This window comes from Thunnus maccoyii, chromosome 16 (genome assembly GCF_910596095.1).
Source record: "Thunnus maccoyii chromosome 16, fThuMac1.1, whole genome shotgun sequence".
Taxonomy (NCBI): Eukaryota; Metazoa; Chordata; class Actinopteri; order Scombriformes; family Scombridae; genus Thunnus; species Thunnus maccoyii.
Window position 1 is genome coordinate 14,920,385 of NC_056548.1, and position 15,855 is coordinate 14,936,239.

General features: G+C 40.5%; 1 protein-coding gene across 3 annotated transcripts in view; it reads left to right on the forward strand.

Annotated features, from left to right (window-relative positions):
* Positions 1 to 15,855, forward strand: part of LOC121881546 (doublecortin domain-containing protein 2) — an 86,958-nt gene that overhangs the window by 45,283 nt on the left and 25,820 nt on the right. Inside the window, exon 13 of one of the 3 annotated variants that reach the window (XM_042389397.1) lies at positions 373 to 790. The exons of 1 other annotated variant lie outside the window; for it this stretch is intronic. In XM_042389397.1, the coding sequence (XP_042245331.1) occupies positions 373 to 431 (59 nt within the window). In that variant the 3' untranslated portion in view covers positions 432 to 790. Of the gene's footprint in view, positions 1 to 372; positions 791 to 15,855 lie in introns of those variants that run through there. One more of the 3 variants, XM_042389398.1, reaches the window with a different exon arrangement.

Consider the following 15,855-nt stretch of genomic DNA (forward strand, 5'->3'; position numbering starts at 1 on the left):
GTCTGCACGTCTTCCCCAAAATCACTTCCATTCATGAAGTGGAGCTACTCAGTGTTTTTCTTTTACTTCCATACTTTAGATGCTCGTTAAAACAGAGAGAGAGGGAGAGAGAAAGTCTCAAGGGGCCAACCAAAATACCATAGCTGGGCTCCTTTAAATCATTTGTTTGTTATTAGTTAATGACTCCTGAAGTCCAACAGCACATCTGAGTGATGAAATTTTTGACCTTCACTTCACAGTTGACTCTCCTCACTGTAGAGCTCATTAGTGAACCATCTAATCTCATTAGACGATGCTGGGCTAAGATGGCACTGCGACAAAGTAACCAGCCTCTCTCTCTCTCTCTCTCTCTCTCTCTTTGGTTTGGACCAGGAGCAGAAACAGGTGTGAGAGCGGGCGTGCAAGTCTGGGCCAGGCGGAGTCCTCGCTAACCCTTCTCCTCTAATTGCTGTAGATGCCAGTATGCTCACTATCCGCTGCCTTTCATAACAGTTGGTGTTTGGCAAGAGGCTTTTATGTTTATTTTAGCTGATGCTTCGCTACTTATTGTGTCTCTGTCAAAGGAATACGTTTGCATCCTTAGCCGAAGTGAAATGTGTGTCCCTTGTGCATGTGGATGCCAACTGCTCTGAGACACATTTCAGTGAAACAGCCACTTTTGAAACTTCCAGCAACAATCTGATGTTGATTTAGTGTTTTCTGTAACTATTTACAAGAAACTTCTGTACATAGAGGAAGAACATAGAGGCGCTGCAGCACAGCTGTGTGGATTAAACAATGTACAGTATGAGCAGCCTTACCAGTTTCACTAATTCCTTAGGCCTTAGGCATATACAGCTAGTTATTTCCATGTTGACAACAGACATAATCACATTTTTTTTCTTGCTCTAACACGTTAACAAGTCTTAAATCATTCATTTCAGTCATTTCCTTTCACATCATACTTGAGCTTTGTTCTGGAGTCTAATCTCACTATTACAATGAGCTGGTTTTCTGATACACCTCATTAATATTTTTCATTCTCAGCCTCCAATGATCTCAGTTCCAAACTTAGATTTTTACTCCTCTGTCTGCACATTTTCCATGTGAGGCTCATACCTCAGATCATGTGGAGCCGTATTTATTGTTGCAGCTTATTTAAATAATCACCGACATGTCAACGAACATTATGGCCCTCTGTCAAGGTAATAACACATTGTCATTGCTGTTGGGAAGCAAATATTAAACCATAGATCAACGTTTAACAATGCATAATGGACTGGATCTGCATGTTCCTGTTTCCATTTCAGTTGGCCTTCGGCTATATTAGAATAATTTAATGCTTCAAATAATATGAAAAAAGCTGTTGTTATTATTGCTTTTTTTGATTAATAGTTAAGGGAATCAGTGTTACATGTATTATGGAATATGAGGCTGTTTGCATGTGACAGTCATTTGACTGTGATGTTAGTGAGCCTGAGCCCGAGTAACAAAAATTGTGTAAAGCAAAAGCACATATATAAAGTATATATGAATCATTCTCTTTGATTTATTTATACCTGTGTACAGTGCCGCGTGTTTATAATGAAACAATGAGGTGTTAGTTGTTTTTACTGTTTGTTTTATGGATACCATATCAAGGGTAGTGTTTTTTAATGTCACATTCTGGCACACATGGCACTATACTCCTAGTATCTTATTAGTAGTGTTATTATTCTATTTGAAACATTTACACCTGCAATAACCTGCGATATTTTTTTTGGCCACATTATCAGGCGTTTGGAGTCATGTTTCTGACAGTCTGGCAAGTTTAAGTTCAATATTTATTCTCCTTTCAGCTCTGTCTTTGGTCTCCATCTCCACATCTGGCTGCTAAAATGCACCACTTTGTTCACCGGCTAGTCGCTAATTTTGTGTGCTGTATGGTGCTGATACTTTCTCACTGAAACAGCTGCCTGCTGTGTCAAAAATTGACGCTATGAGAGTGGTGAGAGCGAACCAGTAAAGTTGCTGGTTAGAAAACCAAAACATTCAGCTGCTGAAACGCCCCACAGAGTTGAGGAGAACTACAGAGTCTCTCTGGGTGTGTCACTACAACCGACCCTTTGACAAACAAGCAGTCTTGTGAGCCATTTCTAGAATAAACATTTTTAATACAGCTGCTTTAAGTTAGTCAGTTAGGTAGAGAACGCCTGGGAATTGAGGAAAAAAAAAACTATATCAGGATAAAACTTTGGGTTATATTTAAAGCAGCTTCTTTCTTCTTTTACCATTTGGTGCATAATATATGCAAAACTTTGTACATTTATTACCTGACATTGTACTATAGCCTGTATGAATGTATTTGTTTTCCTTTCCAGATTTCCTTGTTAGGGCATTGCATTGACTTCCATTCATTGTGGACAGCCCTAACCCTAACCAATACATGTCAAACCTTAACCTAACCTTAATTCACACCTTGCCCCAACCTTAACCAGAACCTCAAAAATGATGTTTTTGCCTCATTAGGACCGGGCTTTGGTCCCCATGAGGACTACTGGTCCCGACAAGGTTGGTGTTTATACTGGAAAAGGTCCCCATGAAGTGACAAAAATGCACACACACACGCACACACTCTCTCTCCTTCTTATCTTAGCTAGGTGGTGATTCTGCTCAAGGTTCAATGAACCATCAGTTGGAAAATCTCCCTGGCTGATCCTGAGTCAATGTGTGTTGGGTGCCAGGCCTGCAGCGTTGGTCCCAGGGATTCCTTCTTGGATCAGCTGTTGCTAGCTGAGCCAGCAGCTAACACACCCCTGGGGAGCTCCAGGTGGGTCTGATTAGCTCTCCACGGAAGAGAAGGGTCAAGGGAAGACAGCTCGGGTTACCTTTGCAGAAGAGGCAAGGAAGAGAAAAAGGGGGGGGGCAGTGTGTGGCGTACAGGCAAATGAGTGGTTGCTGGGCAGTGAGCGGGGAATTAGACACATGTCGGCCGAGGTCTCAATTTTCCTGCAATCAGCATGACACCTGGCCTCGTCTTAATTGGTCAGGATACCTCACCTAATCCATCGTCCGTCCTCCTCAGTGTCTGGAGCCCTTTAAGCTCCATTCGCTGCTGAGGCGAATGGACAAAAGCCAGGGATAAAAAAGGGGGCCTCTCTTTGAGGCCTAATCCAATTAGACAACTGTTAGAAAACCGTGAGTAGAGTTTCACGTCCCTTAAAAGTAGACACGAACTCTGGCAACCTCTGTGACCTCGGAGAATGCCATCTTGTTAAGAGTCGCAGCAGGGATCCCTATCCCCCTCTCTTGATCTCTCTGACCAGAGGGTATGTGTGTGTGTTTGAGACAGGGAGAAAGAGAGAGCAATAAATGGTCCAGACTCTGTATAACAGCTAGTCTACATCTCATCCAAGTTTAAAATAGATCAGTGTCTGAAGCGTCTCTCCTGATAGTTGTGTAATGAAGCTTGTGTTTGTTTTTAGTTTAAACTTAATTAACTCTTTAATACTCTTATGTAAACACAACAAAACAAAATAAAACAAAACAACACAAGAGCCACTCTAGCATATAAAAGTACAGAAACTGCACTACAGGGACCTATCTGATTTATTCATATTTACAGAATCATGATCGCCTTAGGTGATATCTTTGCCAGTAAATACATGAATATGTATCGTTGCTTTTTGAGACATGCTATGACTTACATATTTCCCACACACCTCCCATCTTTATTCAAAAACGTTTGGGGCGCTGCATTAAAAAGTCAGCTTTTTTTTTTTTTTTCATTTTTTGAAACACATCTAAGTATCATAAACTTGTGATGTGCCCTGTCAAAGTGGCGTGGCCTCAGAGACTGCCCCTAAATGTTTGCTAAAGGGGGGCACCGGCTGGCTCTCATAATACCCCATAATGTCCCTGCATAGTGATCAAACAATGAAATTTAATCAGTGGCCTCCAGTCTACTTCCCATAAAAATGTGTTCTCTAATATAAAGTTCATTTCTATGAATATTAAAGCAGCACATCATCTGTTGAATATTTCATTTGATCTCCACCTTTAATAATGCAAAATGAGGAATAGAACATTCCCCGCTTTTCCTATAGATGATGACTTTGTCCACTATTGTATATATCACATACTGCATTACAAGCTGTGGTATCTGTAATATAGGTGTAGTTTAAAAGTGGCACCTTCCGCAGTGGATATCATGGCACAGCTTAGGGCATATTGGCTGTCACTGAAACGTAGTGAATCAGAATGATGAAGGTTTAAGTAAATGTCTAAAGTGAAGCATTGCTTGACACCTGCTCATTCTGAATATTTATTGGATTTAACTTTGAATCAGCTAGCAGGTTAGAGACAGGAGCAGGAAGTGACACTTCAAGCGGCGGTGTCTTTGCAGATATTGAAAGTAAAGTAAGAAACAAAGATACAAACTATGAAATAGTTATGTAAGGGCTGCACAAGCTCCCTGCACCACTTTGGATGCTTATCTAGTATAATTGTGCGACATTATAAGGATGCAAATTAAGCATGTAGACATGGCAACCCTGTTGGAAAAAGCCTTGAGGCTGTCTCCCCTTTGTTTCCTTCCCCTCTCAGCCATATTCTAATTGCATTATCCCCGTCATTTTAGTTATTTGCTTCTCTCTCATTTTCTGTCTCCCTCCTCTGAATGTCTTTGTATGGCACAGTCATCAAGGTGATAATTGCATTGCCAGTCCCCAGTAAGAGACATTCTTAATTATTTCAGCATTAGGCGGTTGTTATACAGGCAATTAATGCTTGACTTCACAATTATATACTTTGTTTGATTGCCTTTTATCAGCAGGATACAATGGGCTTATTTGCGGCTGACAAGAGGAACACCATAGTTTTATACAAAAGATAAGTGATGTGACATTCCCTGTATGGCTTCCATTCACATGCAAACATAGCATGTTGCACTGAAGTGCTTTTAATCTCACAAACACCCCACATGTGAAAAATAGTTGTATGGAAATGTGTAGGCACTGAATGAGCTGTCAAGCTATGAAAAGCAGTCTGGGTCAGTCTGTTCCCCCTTTTGAAGACGTGATGTCCGCTTCGCCTGTATTCTCCCTTCAGAATCTCTTAAGTCATTATCCAGTTGAGTTTGGTCTGAATTGTTGACACCTTTCTTGGAACACGTGTTCCTTGCTCATATGGATTGTTCAAGTGCCATGCTTTTTTTTATATGCAGAGGACTTGTTTGACCCTTTGTACTCAATTGTTAGCCGATGTGGGTTCTCTGTATTATTCTTAGAGTATCTGCAATCATACTAACAGTAATACACTTAAAATATGTTGCTAATAAGTGACATTATATTTTATATGCTGCTTTATAATTCGATTCAGGCCTAATTACGCTGTGGTATACACCTGGCACTAGCCCCCACTACCACATTCCTCTGTCTTTAAAGCCTTGGCCCGGGCATCAAAGCCGCCTGGTTTTGATGATATTTTGGCACTAGTCTGTGTTGGCTGCAACTTAAATGGGATTAGAATGTTGCACATTAAAAAAGGCCGCTGTTCTTCATCTCAGCATAACAGGATATTATAAGTATTTTTCAAAGTCAGAAGTTATAAGATAAAATTGTGAGATATTAAAGGAAGCTGCAAAACAGAAAAAGGCCCACAGAGTCTGTAAATGTACAGTGTGTTAAGCAATTCATTCATCCTCAGCTATTCTGCTCCATCCATTATTATTGTTATAGACACATGCAGCAGATAGACCAGTCCAGTAACAGTCCGGTCGAGTGCACCTTTTTTGGACAGAGCTTTGACTGAGTTCTGTTGCTTGCCAACATTATTACAAGCTAAACTGGGTTCAGATATTGCGAGTCAGCACAGCAGATGTCGAATTCAATAAAAACGTTTTTCATGACACCTGATGGTGTGGGCAGAACAGACAAGTCAAGGGAAGAAGCCAGTGTGAAAATCAAAGTAAATTCAGTACGTGCTGTTCACAGATGTGCATCTACATTGTTTGCTAGCTGCCAATTCATTCTGTTCTTAATTATTGTTCTTTAACTGCCAAGCTAGGCTAGTTTCTGACTGTAATATTGATCCATGTTAAGGCTGGAGCAGCACTACTGATGCAGCAAAAAGTACTTTAATCTCCCCCGCCCCCCAAAAAGGAAAATTTAAAGCTGCATTGCTTGATTTTTGACCATTAGAGGGTAGAAAGACTCCAAAACAAACTTTCAGAAACACAGCAAACATTGTTAAGATGAAAGTTACACATCCAGGTGACACAGAGCAACATGAGGAACCCATTGGAGTAACGTTTCTGCTTACCTAACAGTCCAATATTCATTCTCCTTTAAAATCTGGGTTACCAAAGTCCTGTATAATAAATATACAATTTAAAATAGGCCTTGTTTGTAGGTTTAAGGCAAGCAACATGGATGATATTTTTTAAAATAAATAACATTAGGAGTTGCTGTTTAGTTCGGCACATATTTTGTAGGTAAATGTGGACTTGTTTCAGTAAAAATGTATCTTAAATGACTAGTTAACAACATCACCAAATATCGTTATGTTAAATTCATATTTTTTTCAATGGAGTTTGGTGAACTTAATCTTACTCACTTTTCTGCTGAAAAGTGGCTTCATTGTGGCCATCAAGCTTGGAGCATTTGCCATCAGCGGACGCTTCATCTGGGTTTAAAATAACTCCTCGAGTGCTAATGTTGACCGAAAATGTCCCCATTCGCCAACAACAGCAGATTATCTGAAGTGAATCCCAGTTGTCTCTGATGAAAGTTTGTAAAACTACCTGGTGTAAAAATAGTAACTATGAATTTGTGCATTCTAGTGTTTATATAGTGGGGAGGGGTCATGCTAGTAACCCCTGTACATCATCCACCTACCATTTCAGGCCTGCCCAAAATATCCTGAACACTGAAATGGTTAAAAACAGTTTAATGCTCTGACTCTACAATTCAGTACTACATAGTTCAGTCTTTTCATGTGTTTTCAGCAATTATTTTCTAACATGTATAATGTGAAAGAAATCTCTGATTTTCTTTTACACAGACTTAAAGTTGTAATCTGGACCACTACTCTTTTCACAAGTTTACTTTGACTCCCTGCTGTTTCGAGAGTCAACTTCCAATGATAAAGTCTATATGCAGGCTGGAAAATCAGAAGAATGAGCGAAAAGCAGCTCAAGTTAAACTCATGATAATACCATTCCTATTGGTAACTTTATTGTCACTTTATTACTGTTGCTTTTTTTTTTTTATTAAGTTGACATACTGCATGTGCTACGTGTCTTTTGATAAACAAACTATTATGAATAGATAAAGAAACAAACACTGAACAATTTTTCCGCTGCTTAAGCCAGAGAGGAAAATGACAAGTACTGTAACTGCATAAATAAAGGCTTCAAGAGGAGACTGCTTGATTCAAATGCTTCTTGTATAATTGAATGGGGAAACATCTTCATTTCTTCATGTGCATTTATTTTTTTCTTATATAAAAAGCTGAAGTGTTCATGTTTTTTTTATTAACATCATATCATCATTAAAAATAAGAGAACAGAGTAAGAGTGCAAAATATTCTGAACCAATCAGGATTTAAAGGATTTCATCACAATTAATATGCAACTCATATTTCATGTATGTAACAACTAATGTGATTCATTCCTGATAACCAAACATCAACCAGCGCCCTGCTATTTTTTAGATGTTTTAAAGCCAGAGTGGGTAAAAGCTTATGCTACAAACATTTCTTATCTCTTTGATTTCATTATCATGGTAAGCAAAGTAATTCACTTCCTTATAAATGCATTACTTTTTCCACTTTTGTAGACTTTTGATTCAATTATTTCAGTTAGTTGAATAGTTAATTGGTGGACTTTAATCATCTGAACTAAACCTGCTCCTATTCTTTTCAACATGTTTAACTCTCTAAAGTATCTGGTGTGAATTATAAGGATACGGTCAGTGAGTGCAGTAGGTTGTAATAGGTAGCTTTCTTTTTTTGGACCCTAATGCTCTCTGGGCACTCTCTCTCTCTTTGATACAACTAATACTGATTAGAATTATTATCACTATTTACTCAGTTTGGTCCAGAGGGACACTTCAAACAAAAAAGGGAAAGAGGGAAGTAGCCACTATATTCTGCACCTCCCTGTCTGACATTCACCCAAACACAAACCCTGTACACACTGGCATTCACCCACACACACACACACACACGTGCTGCTGTTACAAACACATGCACAGCAGTCATTGCCCATGCAGCAGGACATACATCACGACAACCGTGTGGACATCAAAGATCAAATTACACCTCCCAGTATGAGACGCATTGATAACCCCGATGTCAGTAGGAATCCAATCAAAATCTAAATTGTGCCCCACTAAAACGGCGCCCTTGATTAGTTCTCCAATAAAATCCATTTCCTGCCCTCGTGCCTATTTTAAGCAGTTTATTTCCCTTGTGGTATCAAGCAATAGGCCCTACCCAGGACTTCCATCTCAGAAGGCCTGGTGTGATGTGTGTCTGTCTGGAGTGCTTTGGAGCTTTATGCTTCTGTCCGCCCCCGACCATTCCCAATGATTATACAAGCCCTACCGTTAGCTTTTCCAATATTCGCCGCTGGCTCAACCTTTTGTGTCCACCCTGAGCAGAACTAAATGGGCAGTGCTTTCAGAAAATTGTGGCACTTTTTTGTACCCTTTTTTTTATATATTTTTTTTAATCTCACAGCCCTGAATTGTAGAGCTGTCTTGCAGAGAGGCAGAGTGAAATGGCACAGATGTAATACAGATCCATCTAGTCTCTCTGTCACGGGATTGGTGCCATGATTCTTTCACCTACAAAAAAGTCTTATCTCCTGATAAGTAGTCTTATATTTCAAAAATGTGAACAGACGTTATATCTGGGTCTGTATTATCGTTATTAGATGCTGCAGTTTTACGTAAATTCCACTGTAGCGAAAGTAATATTTCTCTTCGGTACGTTTTCATTTTTTATTACACTTACCTTTTTGCTAGTCCTCTGGTGCCTACATTATGTGTCTCCTGGAGTATGCATTTGCTACTGATGCTACTTTATTCCTTACTCTATAAATTGCCGTTAAGCAAGAATTATGTCTTGAAAATGACCCCAAAGCACCAGATTGATGGTTCAATCATCCGTCTTTTTCTAAAAGTAAAAAGGGAGATATTTGGAGTGCTGGAAAAGAAATAACTGATTGCTGATTGCAGTGACATGCAGTGCTGATGGTTGACTGTAGGCACTCCTATAGTGTATACCAGAGTCACAATACAGTATGGACAAACTCTAATGTTCTGTTTAGGGTACTGGAAACCCCATGCCCTCCTTTAAAACTAAAAAATCACACTTTACATTTTTTGGTCAGCTTGACACTTCTAGACTTTTCCTAATTTTATGGTTAAATATAGAAGATTTTCAATAACACTTTAGATTACAGCTCACACATTACTGTGTCAATGTTTAATACATTCAGGGTCCCAATGAAATACTTACTGCATACCTATCTATAGGTACAAGCAAAGAAGCACAAGGAATAAAGGTGTCATTTAGATGGACCTAGAGATAAATTATACTCAAAGTACTTTTTTAATTACCTGGTGCATATTAAATAATATCATGGTATATACAGTGTTCCAGCAGTCTTAGAATATACTGTATGTCCTTTCACAATAGCCACATCAAGAAAAGGAGCCAAACTACTTGTGGCACTTTCACTCATCAAATGGTTTTTTTCATTGGATGCAAAAGCTACATTACTGTTCATTCTGAAAACATCTATGATTTGAGTCACAGGCACACACATTGTAATTTGTTTGTTTGGATTTCTGATATTGAAGTTTTTTAAGAGTTTACTCGTAATAGGTCTCACAGGGAGTTAGACCTCTTTGGGTTCTAATTGATCCCATACATAAATAATGTTACCTTGTGTTTCGAATGATTTTTTGGCAAACAAAAGGAATATATATATACAGCACTAGTCAAAAGTTTGGACACACCGTCCCATTCTCTTGAATGAGAAAGTGTGTCCAAACTTTTGACTGGTACTGTATAACATATAAAACATGAAATATCTAGAAGACGCCAAACAATGATGAAATAAAGCCAATATCAGCAAAACAAATGGGTAAAAATGGATTAAATCAAGTCTTTAGAAACAAAGAAATAAAAGTAAGTGTTCATTGTAAGCATCTAATTTCAGTTTTTCTTTGCAAAAATGTGCTGTTTCCCCTCAGCAACAGTAGTATAGTGGTCTATTGACCCTTATCTCTTTAGAGGCAAGGTAGTAAAGGGTTAAATGCCACTAATCCTCCATCTTCTATAGAGGAGTGATTTATCATTGGACTTGACAAAAGGTGATTTGTTTACTCATAGATCCGCCCCTTTAGATATACATCCAGACGCCTGGTCCAGATTCAATCTCCTCTGTCTGCTGGAAGTGTGTGACAACTTGACATGTTGACGTGTGGACGTAATTGTATGTCACGCATATAAAGTTTACTAAAATGGAAATTGACCATCCTGAGATGTTTTACAGCAGAATTACCTAATTTACTGTATTGACATTATTGACCCCTTTACAGGCTGGAGAAGGGATTCTGGTGACCTCAGCCAGTAAACACATTGGGGGGAGATCAATACTACAAAGTCAGAGTTCACTTGGCTCCTCCAGCCAGGTTGATTGCACAATGAACTCCATTAAAAGTTTCCAAGGCCCAAAAGTCAAACATCATTTGGCTCGGATGTCAGAAAACGTCTGCAGGAAACCCCAAAGATACGCAGGTAGTAATAGGGTTTCTTTTTTGGGCTTTAATTGCAGGTGCAGCCGTGCCAATAACTCAAAGAGTTCTGTGCGGAGGAGAATTTGTTAAAGGGAGCAACCGTGTCTGAGATTAAAGTCAAAGACTGAAACTTCAGTAAGCCCTGTCCAAACCACAGATTTCTGGTCCGGTGACATCTGTGTCTCCATTGACAGCTGTCCTTTTAGATCTGTGGCTGTGTCACTGCAGCGGAGCACAGAGCTCCGGGCCAGTCAGTTAGCTGTAACTCAGTGTTTTACTTTTCATAGCCATCGCACTTACAAAGAAGTTTTTTGGTGACACTCTTTATGTGAGGACACCTGCCATAGTCAGAACTCTTAATTGTCTGTTTTGTCTTGTGAATGAAGGGCATACAGAATGAAATTAGGCACTCGAGTTGCCACCACAGTGTTGATTCGATTCAGTAGTCAGACTTGGGAGGTCTACAGTAATTGCATTCACAAATTGAGCACCCCCCCACCACCACCACACACACACACACATACACACACACATACACACACACCCTGCCATCGCCTCCTGATGAAGGCGGCATTCTGGAGCTGTTCCCCCTCTGCTGCCACTGCGTGTATTCTTCCCCGTTTTCTCCACCAGCCACAGCTCCACACTCTCCTCATCAGTCACCTCACCCACTTCCTCCCCTTCCCTCTTTCTCCTCTCCGACTCCTCCGTCAAGCCTTCATCCCTCCGTCTGCAGCCAAGACTCACTTTCCCCTCTATTTACAAAGATAAAGCCATAATGGCTCCCTTTGTGCTACTGACGGCCACTCAGCCGTGGCAGCCCAGTCAACAGATAAATATTTCTTTTCTCCGTTTTTTCCTTTATCGCAAGCTGGCTTCAATTAGCACAAGTTACAGTTGTTTAATGAATGTCCTCTGTGACCTTTGCTCTGCTCGCCTCCTTTCAGTGATTTGACTAATTTAACTTTGTCTGAATGATTTGCTCAGCACTGCCCGCATATGTGTGTGCAGTGTGAGCTGGTGGGATTCAGGATGGTGGGGGGGGGGGAGGGAGGGGTTGACATGTTTTGTTTGCTGACTGATAAATGGATGTATAATGCAAGTAGATAAAGGTTTGCAAAGGGGATGGGGCTGGGGTAAGGATGGGAAGAGGCAAGGAGTACATTTATACCCCCTCCCCTCTGTCCCCCCGAAGCTGTCCAAATCTGTGACATGTGGGCCGACACTCTGTCCCTCTCTTCGTTTCCCCTTTCTTCACCCAGCCTCCCACCCCCCACCCCCCAACCCCTTTTCTGTAGATAGATATTTTTATTCCTTGGCACCTCAGTGTAGATAGGCCATTGGGCTTCTGTCTGCTGGGGCAGCTGGCTGGGGGTTGGAAAGGGATGAAGGATAAGTAGATTCAATCGGGCGTTGCAAATCAACTTTTCCACCAGCATCCTGGGAAGACCTGATAATACAGGTTTCTAATATCTGACCTGTCTGGCAGAAAGAGAGAGAGTGAGAGGAAGCGAGAGAGAGAGAGAGAGAGAGAGAGAGAGAGAGAGAGGGAGGAACAGGAGGAGCAAAAAAAAGGAAGAGAGCAATGGAGGCAAGAGAAAGCAATGAACACATTGATTTGATGCGGCTAATAGTCTTGCAGTTGATAAGCACCCTGGCGCCAGTCACAAAAATGAAAGGCTAGCAACAGAGTGAAATAAATTGGGTCTAGTTTTTTTTTGTCTCAGTCCCGTCAGAGTTTTGGACATGTATCAGAGGGGTTTGGCAGACAGGGCATCAGCAAGGTTTCCTGTTTGTGTCTCTCCACCTGTCAGCCTTCATCCACTCCCCAATCTGAATACTGTTATATCATGACTGTTTCAAAAACTCAAATACATTCTGTGCTGCTTATGCGAGTCAAACTCAGATTGGTGAAGGAGAGAAACAAGACAGTGGAAACATGGCAGCCTGAAACATGCAGTATTAATTGTTGTAGACAATATGGCCACGCTGCATTTTGTAAGAGTATAGCTAAGATACTCTTTCAAACCGTGCAAATTACACTGCTTACTGTACATCATTGTTTTTGGTAACCACCACAATATTGCTTTATTAATTTCTATTATGTTTTATTTACAGTAGTAACCAAACACATCCGGTCCTCTCTGAGGTGTTTCTGTAAAAACTCAGCCTCCATGGATTCTCAGCCTCCATGGATCAGTCTGTCTGGGATCTGCCCAGACAGACAGGGCAGAGCCTTGCTGTGTCTGTCCAGCCTGTGCTCAGTGTGACAGTGCAGACACTGCCACTCTGACCTTTCCTGATGCTACCAGCTACGACAGAGCCAATACCAGTGCTAACGAGACACTGACATGGCTTGACAGCCAGGGGTGGCACACAATTATTCTACCGGAGAAAACTTCATGTCAATGGGTGTGTGTAGGTGAGGTGTTTGTGTGTTTGTGAAGCCAGGGAGAAAGACTCAAAGAGTGCATGCTTGTGTCACCATCTCCTGCAAGTCCCTATGAAGCCAACAAAAGCCACATTCTTCTTATTAATGATTGATGTGTCCAAATCTCGGTAGAACTGCCCTGTCAGATCCCAACACAGGTGAGTTTCATCAACATGAAGTCAGTCACCTAGAATGCCTTGCGTTCAGTAAGGGGTTCTGATCTCAGAATAGCCTGGCCTTGTCTGCTCCCTGGATTGCCTGATGTGACACATTTATTGACTTCGTTGTCAGCTGTGCTGTTTGAAGTCAGGTTTTTGGCCATAAGCAATTTATTTTTTTTGCCACACTATAAAAGCCCCAACCTTGTAAGAGAATAATACACGGACTCACAGTATCCATGTTGATGCTTAGATACAGTAGAATGTAAACATGATAATGATATACTGTAATATTCCTGTATTATTGTATACAGACCTAGCGAATCACCAGAATGCATGTTTTGTTGTGCTTTGCTTGATATCAACCATTACATTTTTGTAAGGGATTATCTCATTAGATCTATTTCCTCTGATTAACAACAGTTAATTAGCTGGATAAGCTACTCATCCACGGAGGTGATGTTGTTCCTCTGGAACGTTTCAGATGAGGTGACTTTGAGGATGGTGTCAGTAAATCAATTAAGTCCTTAGTCAATAAATTAAAATGGCAGAAGATAATAAGAAGTACTGTATATACAGTAGTGCCACCACCTAGTCTTGGATTTGACTTTGACACATTGATTGAATGATTAAACCTTACTTTTAAAAAGATGACAATATACAAGGTTGTAATGTTTATTTGTATTGCTCATTTTCAGGTTGGTCACTCGATATATTCAAGGTTATTAATTGCAGCAATGGATCATTTGTAGTACTTACAACAGTCAACTAAATGTACTGTGGAAAGCACAGTTACTTGACATGCTGTAAATAGCTGCGCCTTTCTCCAAAAATATGACGGATGGCTACAGAAAAAAGTGTAATTCTGTTTAGAGTAAACAAGAAGAAAACAATAAAACATTCCAACAAAATCCCCATAAAGAATAGATGCTTGTATGACAAATCCAAAACATGGATACATTTGACACAAGCTGTCTGTTGCGCTCCCTCATCTGTCAGGTCATTGCTCCATCAAATTCCACACCGACTACAAGTTGCACATAGTTATTACATCAAAGCAAGTGCATAGAGTATTACAATAATCCAAGAGGGGGGAGGCAAGCATCAAATGTGGAGGAAACTGCAATAGGGAAGTGGGGTCAGGACCTTATGCTGCTGCCTGGATAATAAAAGAAGGATTTGTGCTCAGAACAAAAGAGGAGAGGTGGAGGACTTGGGAGTGACAACGTCTGAACAACATCCAGCAGTCAGTCAGCCTGAGATGACCAAAATATACCAAGGAACAATAAACTATTTAAAAGACAACAGAGTTAAATGCTTGATTATTGATACTACATCTGGCAGCACACTGTGCAGCTTCACAAACATGGTCACTGTCCATCACTGTCTGCTAAGCAATAGAAAACTGGTTTTATCAGTTTGAGCGAATTAAATCAAATGCTAAATAATCTATTCACTAAAGCTTGTCTCATATACTTTGATCTGTAGCTCTTTGTGAATTAAGGATAACAATTTTGCTTAACATCAAGCACTTCAATCAGATAGTTAGACATGCTTTGGTGGGAATATGTGCCAACTTCCAAGGGCATGAATCAAAGGAATAAGAGGGAGTTGCTATTCCTTTGTTGCAAAGGCCACTTGGCTCAGATACATCAGTGACTGAGCTTACTGCAATGCCTTAGAGGACTCAGTGCTAGGCGTCGTTATTGATCTGTCTGTGTAAAGTTTCTGCAGAGTGATTCCGTGTATAAAGCAGCTATGCATTTTTAAAGGCAAGCTTGAGTCCAGTCTGGACACGTAACATTTATCTATACCTTAAAGCCTAATTATAGCAATTCCACACTTGACAAATTGTTGTTTTTTTGAGCTCACCTAGCTTATTTGTGTCCAGATGTCAGATGTCCAGTTCTTGATGGTCCTAATTTCTAGTCATATGTTTGTGACTGATGGAAATTCAGCTTGTTGAATGGTAAAGTGTTACAGGACTGATGGGAAGCAGGGGTCACTCTGCGAATTGCTATTTCAAATATAGCACGCAATGCTCTTAACATTCCTCCCTCTCCTCTCTCTATAAGTGCAGTGTATTCTTAACAGTGATCCATTGTGGTGCCTATGACAAGAAAATAATGTATTTCTACCAGGGCCTATCAGAGAAATGACTTTGGAGGTAGAGGGAAGAGGAGCTAGATCAATATGTTTCAGGCAGCTGTGAGTGTTTTTGAAACTGAATTTCCACCTTCCTTTGAGTTGTTTTGACCTTGATCTCCAAGAAGATATGTCTCTGCTGCTCCCCAGCTTTCACCACTCCGTGATTATCCTGTACAGCATGAAAGATAACCTGCGTGGTGAGCTCCACTTTTCCTGGCCCCCCTCACGGCAGCCCTTGCCATTATCTTGCCAATCCGAAAACAGAACAAAAGATGTCACCGTGCGGCCATTGCGCACCTTCATCCTGTGCACACCCCTCATTATTATTATTCCCTTGCTGTCTAACTGT